Below are 9,686 nucleotides of genomic sequence, written 5' to 3'. Positions count from 1 at the left end.
TCTCCCTTGATTTTGTTATATTTCTCACATCCTGTATTGCAGCAACAACCCAAACAATAATCAAGAGCTATATGGAACACAACCAACTTAATAACACGTCGACCGATAATCACGATTCATATCAAATAACACTATATTTTGAACCCTTTCCATTTTATTTATATTCAGGAAAATGTTGATAATAACAACACAATATACTCAGGTTATTCCATTAATTTTCCAGCCATAAAATGCTACAAGAACACCTCCCAAACAGTCCAATAATCAATAACATTACTAAGAAGCCTTTCGATCGATATCTCACAAATTCTAGCTTCAACGACTTATCCGTAGCTTGGATAAACACAAATACATGTAGAGTCAGAGGTTCCTTACCTTCAAACAGATAGAACAACTCAAATTTTAGATTACTTTGCCACAAAATATCCTTCTCATGCAACCACAAGAACAAGGAAGAGAAATTAGCAAGCACTTCGTGTTTCTCAGCACTAGAATTGCTTTGAAATACTTGAAATAACTTAGGGTTTAATATAAAACCCTAAGGAGAGTATTTTTTAGAACATATACTACTTAAAACAACCCCCTACACGAGCTGGAACCACACCAAAATCAACAACCACAAGAAAAATAAGAAACTCACTAGCACGATAGGATTTTTATCATTTGATTCATATTCTTATCTTTGGTTTTCACTCTAGAATCATCGAGATTTCTTTGAGGGTGTTTTGGGAGAGTTCTGTTTGGGTGGAAACTTGAATCCAAATGAGCCTTGCCCCTATCTTTAAAGATTGGAGAATCATCCACCACCTAAGTGGGTCCCAATGGGAATTGCTTACGTTGTCTCGCGAAAATGTGAATATCTCTTTGCTCTGATGTCGTATCGAAGAGTGGCTTATTGTATTAAAAACTAAATTCATAGATCTTAAATTTGGTTGATGGATAATCCCATAATTCCTAGTATATTTGGAGAAAAGATCAGCTACATTTGACCTAATTTTCAGCATATTATAAATGTGATTTGTGATGGCTGTTGTCAACTTTTGTTCCACAACTCGACAACTTTTGTTCCACAACTCGCTTGACTTCAATACATAACACATGACTATCATACGACTAAAATAACCCATAAAATAACCTTCTTATTATGTTAAGAATCGTAGTTTCATCCCAAAAGTACATGTTATAACATTCCCAACTTGTCGACTTTCGACGAAACTTATTTTCTTCAATTCGTTTAGCTTTTAAGCCTTCCAATCCTCTTGGTACTTGTTGTTCATAATCTTAAATATTTATAAATTCCAAGGTAATATGATTAACTTACTCTATGTACTTTCAAAGATGATCTCATTTCTGAGCTTACATCAATTGACTTACGACTTACTCCTACCTACGTCATAAGAAGACATGGGGTGTAACATTTCGATATTTATGTTATTATGTTCCGCTTGTCTAGTAAGTGAGTTATACGTAATCACTACAGGTTGGTAGTTTTGGGTCGTGACATTATACATATGCTTGCTGAAAAAAAGTGGTATTGCACGAAGGGTATTTCCGTTCTTGGTGAGGATAAGATAAATGCACGAAAGATGTTGTCGCATCATTTGATTTGACATATATACATATGCTTGGTGATTATAAGATAAAATGCATGAAGGGTGTTGCCGTGCCATTTGATTTGATATCTTGAACATGCCCCTTTTGTTATGCGGATTTGCATAAAATGCTTATATTGTTTCACGGATATTGTTCCTTCTTTACGAACTTGACATACTGAGAAAGGTTTGGTGGTTATGTTTGTGAAATATGCTCGCTATTTCTTTTATTTTATCCTTTCATTATGTATTTTTCCCTTGTTATTTCTCTTGCTTATGAATTGCACAGGCTATGTTAAGTGAGTGTCTTTTGACTTAAAACTTCGTCACTATTTCACTGAGTTTAGTCAAAATACTTATTGAGTATATGTGATCATTTGTACTCATACTACACTTCTACACATTGCGTGCAGATGATTGAAGCTAAGCAGTTACGGAGTTTGAGGACGTGCATTGAAGACTACATCATTCCACCCATCGACTATCATCTTATTCATAGTAGTATATGACGTGTTTCTATTAATGTAACTTCCAAACAGATTATGTATTTCTTCTTGCCAATGTCGTAATTTAAATCCTAGTGACTCATGACTTGTACCACCAATTCTTGTGATTAGTTAAGTTAATTTTCACTTTCTTATTTATTTTATTGACGATGTTCGGTTTGAGTAGTAACATGTATTAATTGGCTTACCTAGCGTTTTGGGTTATGCACCATCACGACTTGGTGAAAATTTGGATCGTGATAAAAATAACACTTTCTTTGTTTTATTTTATGTGATATTATTTTCTTATAATCTATTCTAAACAATAATATATTTTTATATTTGAAAATTGTTTAACTTTAAGTTTAATATTTTATTTTTATATGTTTTTATAGTCACAAAGATCTCATGACATGTCCAGTTAAACATTACTATAAAAAGTAATACAGAGGATCCTATTTTATATTTGAAAACTCTTTAACTATAAACTTTTAATTTCACCCTTAATAACATATTCTTATAGCTATAAAAGTATCACAACTTGTTTAACACCTATTCTAAAAATACTTTTGATATTCACCGAAATTCTTTCTTTTTTCCCTTAAATTCAATATCAATTCAACCATCATCATAATAAAAAAAACAGAATAATAAAATTCTAGTCGGAGTCAATTTAATTTGATACCTTAATCGAATAAGAATTTTGGGAATTATTATTATTATTATTATTATGTAAAAATTGTTTTTCAACCAACCATCAATTCTTTTTTCAACTGAAACTTTATTGTTGATGTTTAGTTGAAAACAGCTTGTGCAAAAAATTGAAACGCTACCTGAAAATTATGTTGTTTGGACTCTATTCAAACTTGAATGAAGTCACACTCGATTCAACATAATTCGGCATGATGCCTAAACCTAATTCACACACACCAGTACCAATTTATTTCCTCACCCGTTTTACCCAACTTTTAATCGTTCATCCAATGCTTCATTATTAGCATTTGACTTTCTAGCTTCCCCAATCACCAAAAAGTCGTCCATCTTCCATTCTCACCGCTTTACCCGTTAGCGGGTTAAAAACCTTTGGTCAATGCCATCTTCTCCGTTTTCTCCTAAATGTACGTGTCGATCTCTCATTGGTTTTATTGATAAGGTCAGAAACGACAAGTCAGTCATTTGCATTGAAAATAGAAGAAAATAAAAGAAGGCATCAAAGTTTGACTCCCAATACATTAGAATACACTTTCCTGAATTTCCTCTGTTCTCTCTCTATTTCTTTATTAGTCATCTTTTGCTTTGTTCTTTTTCTCCTTTCACCTTCTCTCTCTACTAAATTGGGTTTTCCCCCTTCTTTTCTTCTCTCTGTTTGATGGTATTGTAGATATGGCTGTAGATTTAATGACTACTGGCTATAGAAACAACAATACTTCCACATCCAAAATGGAAGAAAACGCCATGCAAGAAGCTGCCGCTGGTTTACAAAGCGTTGAGAAATTAATCAGATTGCTCTCTCAACCTCAATCTCAAAACCATTCACAAAAGCAAAAACAGAGCTTTCAAGATCCGTCTATAAAAACTAACTCCACTTTAGATTTTTCACCAGATTACCTAGCAGTAGCTGATACAGCCGTCAACAAATTCAAAAAGTTCATATCTTTACTTGACAGAACAAGAACCGGCCACGCCCGGTTCCGCAGGGGTCCAATCACCACTACAAGTCCTCCGGTTCTACCGAAAGTCGATAAAGAACCGGAGCTGCTCTGTCTACCGGCGCCCAGTCAGAACCGGCCGGTTGAAGAAAAGTTAAAAACCGAAAACCCACAAGCCGGTTCGAAAATCTATTGTCCCACACCAATTCAGCGTTTGCCTCCGTTACCCCTTAACCACCACCACCACCACCAGCTGGTGAAAAATGGGTCAACGTCGGAGAGGAAAGAATCAACGACCACAATCAACTTTGCTACACCATCGCCGGCGAATTCTTTCATTTCATCCTTGACCGGTGACACCGAGAGTTTGCAGCCGTCCTCGATGACGTCGTCCGGTTTTCAAATAACGAATCTTTCTCAGGTTTCATCCGCCGGTCGGCCGCCGCTCTCGACGTCGTCGTTTAAGCGGAATTGCAGTTCCATGGATGATTCGGCCGTGAAGTGCAGCAGCGCCGGTGGATCCTCCGGTCGTTGCCATTGCCCCAAGAAAAGGTAAAAGTCAACAACCTAGATAGGAGTATATGATTAATTGCCATAGCCGAAAATATTCCCTTTCACTTGTATTCTTGAAATATTAGAATTTGATTGGACTTGTGTTTCTTTTTTCGATCAGGAAATCAAAGGTCAAAAGAGTGGTGAGAATCCCGGCAATTAGCATGAAAATGGCCGATATTCCACCAGATGATTTTTCTTGGAGAAAATATGGTCAAAAACCTATCAAGGGTTCTCCTCATCCCAGGTAATTACTTTTTAAAGTTATCGATCAACTAATCAATCAATATAAATGTAGTTCAAATCCATGATATGAATAATAAATATTGGGGTAAAATATTTCAGGGGATATTACAAGTGTAGCAGTATAAGAGGATGTCCAGCAAGAAAACATGTGGAGAGGGCATTGGATGATCCAAACGTATTGATTGTAACATATGAAGGAGAACATGATCATCCATTCTCCATTACAGAGACACCACCAGCTGCTATAGTACTTGAATCTTCTTGATCTTAATTTATCATCGATATTCAACTAATCTAGCAGCTCACCTCTTTTTTTCTTTTTGCCCCACCAAGAGCCGTGAACAATCTAAAACAATCAATGCAAATGCACTTCATTTAGTCAACTGTGAAAAGAACAAGATTGGCATTTGGGGTTGTGTGAATACGAGGGTAGGGGTCCATTTGTTTATTGTTCTACAAGTTTATTGTCAGTTGAAAACTTTTGATTTTGCGTTGAAAAGTAGAAGACAAATATCTCAAAGTTGTGGATTTGGTGGACGACATTGAATCATGCACGTAGTGGGGTTTTTACTTTTTTTTCCTTTTTTTTTTTTGGTTTATGGGGTGGGGGAATTTCTTTTATTTTGTCAACCCTCCTAATACGCCCTTCCATATCATGTTAAAAAGATTATTCTTTTTTTCTTTTCATCTCTTTCAATTGAAATAATACAGTACTTACTCCTTTCCTCTTCTCAATTGCTGTATTTCAAATGTCACCAACTATTTAATCAATATAGTAATAAAACTTCAGTAGATTTTGTTTCACTAAACACCCTTTTTAGACAGTAACTTCAATGAATTTGGTAAGGATCAAATATGATGAACGCTAGAAGTATTGAGTAATTTTTAGTTCACTTTATTAGACGCGGTGGGTGGTTTAGGAAGTACACTAGCTCGTTCAAGCTCCGAAAGAATCAAGCTAGCGTTTCGCTATGGATTTTTATATTTGTTTTAAAAAATTTTATTTGGATGAAGTTTGGTTTGAAGATGAAAATGTGTTTGGATGTCAGTTTGCAAAACATATTTCACTTATTTTTAGGAAAAAACATGAAACATGACTTATACCTACAAGTTCTAAAAACTATCACAAATACCTGATAATATTATTATCAATAACACTCATTATATAATTGCTAGTCTGACTATAGTCCTGAACATAAATAAATTTGGTACAAAATTATTATTTTTATAATGGCTAGTCTCACTCTAGTGCGCTGTAGTAATATTCACATACTTCCCTCTAACCTACAACCTTAATGCTCGACTTCCACAATTCCCTGTCAAGGGTCATGTCCTCAGAAATCCACATATTACCCTCCCCAGACCCCATTTGTGGGATTATACTGGGATGTTGTTGTTGTTGATAATGAACTACATAATACACTATCAGATGACCGAGAAGACGAAGCATCATTGTTACAAAATAATAAATGGTGGGCTCTTTTATAAAATACAAAAGTGTGGAAATTTTTTTAAAAAAATATAAGAGTAATATTTTTTTGCGAAAATCAGCTCTTGAGCTGGTTTTAAGATTTGGATTTTGGGTATTGGGAATTTATCAAACTATGAATAAATTTATGAACAAACATGTATTTATAAAAAGAAAAAACTCAAACAAATTTTAGCAAAATCTATGGTCAAACGGTCCCAAATAAGTTATTTAAAAGGAGTTTTGCTTCATGTGCAATGATTAATGAAATTGATATGAATGCATTAATCAAATTGCTACATCTACTATTTTTTTGATATAGCAACATTATCACTTAAGAAGTAATTTGTCATTGTTGAAGTATTTTAATTACTATAGAAAAGACATCATTTATCGTATTTTTATATGGTTGTGGACAAATATTACATACGCGTCGGGTGAATATGCGAGGAAGTCCACTCATTCCAGCTGTGACTCAAATATTAATAAAGGAGTTTTGCTTCCCATCGTATTTGTTACTCAATGGGAAAGGGCAATAAAGTTAATTAGATCAAATTATTATATACATTAGAATGTATTGAAAGTGGTATTTATGGGGTGAGATAATTGGAATTCTTTTATCTTTAATAAAAAGTTTCATGTTTTAATTAATCTTGGTAGTGAAGAACTTTTCGATCGAAAATATTGTCCTTTTAATGGATTTACTCTGTACAAATTCGGATGAATCAAATTAGTAAACTTCAGATACCAAATAATTAAAGAAAAAAGTTATACCTTATAACAAAATAAACTGTAGGCGCTACTCCATTCGGTCCACAATAATTGATCAATTTATTTTTTTATTTTGGTCCAAAATAAGTGTTCATTTGTATAATCAAGAAACAATTTAATTTATTTTTTTAAAATTACCCTCATGTACTTATCTCTAAAAAGCCTTTTACTCATCATATTAACTATGTTGTAATATTTAATTAAAGAGTAATTTAATTATACTAACTACTTTTATCTAAAATTTAATATTTTCTTAATGGGTATACTCAAAATAAATTGGTGTTGTGGACCGGATGAAGTATTTGTTGTAAAATAATAGCCATGACTCATTAAAATTAAAGCATGGAGTGACTTGATTTGGGTGGAGGGAATAACAAAGTCAAAAGAAAATTAGTGGGGTTGATGATCAATTGATTACTTTATGACCTCGAGGGTGCCAACCACTCCCCTTTAATATATGTATATTAAATATTTGGTCCAAGTCTTTGGATTCTTATGATATGAATGATTTATATTTTCAAAGGTTTTCCTTTTCTCTACGATTATAAAAATGTGTGGTGGGGGCATTTGACAATTTTTGAAGTGTCGTCGTTATTATTCATTAAACAAGAAGATTGTTTCTAGATGGAGTATATGGGTCTCATGTGAGCTAGGGTTTGTGAAGGAAGACTTGTGAAATGAGCCTCCCCGAGGTGATAACTTGGTCTACTAGTCTTTGTTTTTCTTGCCTTTTGTCCGGTCAAAACGTGAGAGCTTTCCTTTTGGATGGTGTTTGGGATCCTATGCAACATTTTTTGGAATATTATAGACTTTGATCTAGTTTCTTATTGTTTATCCTTAAAAATGGATAACAATTAAATTTATAAGTGATTTTAAGGATACGTAATTTCACTTAGTATCGGTTGATAAATACGATGATTAATAATAGAAACTAACAGTAAAGTAAAGCAAACCAGTATTGAAATGCAATTCAACCTTTGAGCTAGATTTCCCTCGAACAGATTGAGAATAGAGTTATGGAATATGAAATAAACTGATGAACATGAGAGTATAAGAGAGAGAAAGTATTGTATTGCTTTGATATGCGAGAATGAGGTCGTTACAAATAATTAGAACCCCCTTTATATATTAGAAGAATTCCACTTATGGTACTATTCTAATTACAGAAGAAAATCTCATGATTAGCTAAATAGCCGTTATTTATTCGATCTGTTCCGAGATTTCCACCACGATCCTCGACCAGTCACAGATATCTCGCCTTTCAGTTATTATGTTATCTTCGGTATTGCTCGATGTCTATCCCGTTTGGTCTTGATCATTACGGGTTTCAATCTCGATAGGTACTTCGAATCCCGAACTCAGTACCTTATCCTCATGTCTCGGTCTAATATATTACAGGGCCGATCCTTGATTCATCCCCCTGGTCTTGATTAATTAGTGAAATCGGGTGGGCCCGATTTTAATTGTATACAGATAGTCCCCTCGTTGTTTGGAGTATAATGACTGTCACGCCCCCTTTTTCTAAAAAAGGCGAAATCAGACTTGTGATATTTGGGAGGACAACTCGTTCCCTTTTGGGAATTGGGTTTTGGAATTTGAAAAGTCGCCACTTAATGATTAAGTGCATTAGAACACTAAGAAGAGTTTGAGTTTGAAGAACCAGAGTTTGGGTAAGGGCTAGAAATTATCTCGAGGGAAGGTATTAGGCACCCCTCAAGATCCACTAGTGTGGTTCCCGACCATGTTATAATTGTGACTTTACATAATCAAATAAGCAATTAAGGGCTCAAGTAAGAAGGGGTCCACATACAACATTGCAAGTAAGTCGAAACTTGAGAAAGGGTAAAAAGGGCAGGAATTTGATGAAAGATTTAAACAATTCTACAAGGAATAGATGAAAACAAATAGAAGGGAAGGGGGGTCCTAGGTTTATGATTAATATGGATCACATCAATGCAATACCCAGCAATCACTCCTCAGAAGAGGGGTCGCACGTGATATTAGCGCACCGGTCATCATATTCATATCTACCCTTCCTACCTCGTCAAGGTATTAAAGCGTGGAATAGTATCGTTACTTATTGCATGCTATTACCCGTCCCAATCCTACTAATCCCGGAGGCATTGAGACTACTAATCCTAAAGGGGAGGGAGTTGGGGCTTTTTCAGAGTTTCAAAAGGATAAAAATCTAGGCGACAAGCAAAAACAAACAGCAGTTAAAGGGTGAACAAATAGCGATTAAGGCTCAAGTAGGCCTCCTCATTCAAAGCAGCAAGTTATTTAGCATGACTTACAAGTACTAGTTTTGGTCTGAATTATATTAAAGCATAGGATAGGCTAATTCATCACATATTTCTCAGATGAGGAATCCGAATTAGCCTTGTCTGGTTGTAGTTATCAAAAAAAACTGACACAATTAATTACCTAATATTTTGACTAAGTGAGGCCTATAGGCATGATCTCTAGCAGAGCGTTTTGATTTTAAAGAAAGATTGCTAGTTTTATAAACAAAAGGATCTACAGACTTTAAACGACCTTATGACTGATTTTAGACTCATAGACGAAGCTGATTCAATTGATTACTCTTATAGGCAAGTTATCTAAGCATTATTGGTTTTCAAAATGATTACATAAATACAGGAGTCCTAGGCATGGTATCTAGAATGGAGTTGATCATTATTAAACCTATGATTGTTTGCCTAATGACATGCATATGCAGAAGTACAGAAAACCTAAGATCATGATTTCTATATGCAGAACTTATAGGCATAATTTCTAAGATGCAGAAATGTAGAACTTATAGGCATAATTTCTAAGATGCAGAAACGCAAAAGTGCAGTAAAACTTATAGTCATGAGTTCTAAAATGAGAATGTAGAAATTCATAAATAACCTATAGGCAGATTTTCTACCCTTTGCATGCA

The 9,686-nt window shown here is 34.5% G+C and overlaps 1 protein-coding gene across 1 annotated transcript; it reads left to right on the top strand.

The window, feature by feature from the left end:
- Window positions 1–3,306: 3,306 nt before the first annotated feature.
- Window positions 3,307–5,245, top strand: LOC104240705 (probable WRKY transcription factor 7). The gene is made up of 3 exons (XM_009795581.2): window positions 3,307–4,278; window positions 4,400–4,525; window positions 4,624–5,245. Exons 1-3 carry the CDS (start codon window positions 3,461–3,463, stop codon window positions 4,787–4,789), a joined length of 1,110 nt encoding a protein of 369 aa, XP_009793883.1. The 5' UTR covers window positions 3,307–3,460; the 3' UTR covers window positions 4,790–5,245.
- Window positions 5,246–9,686: the final 4,441 nt, after the last annotated feature.

Source organism: Nicotiana sylvestris, chromosome 11 (genome assembly GCF_000393655.2).
Source record: "Nicotiana sylvestris chromosome 11, ASM39365v2, whole genome shotgun sequence".
In the NCBI taxonomy this organism is placed as follows: domain Eukaryota; kingdom Viridiplantae; phylum Streptophyta; class Magnoliopsida; order Solanales; family Solanaceae; genus Nicotiana; species Nicotiana sylvestris.
The sequence above is the reverse complement of the archived record's forward strand: the minus strand, read 5'-3'. Positions and strand labels throughout refer to the sequence as shown.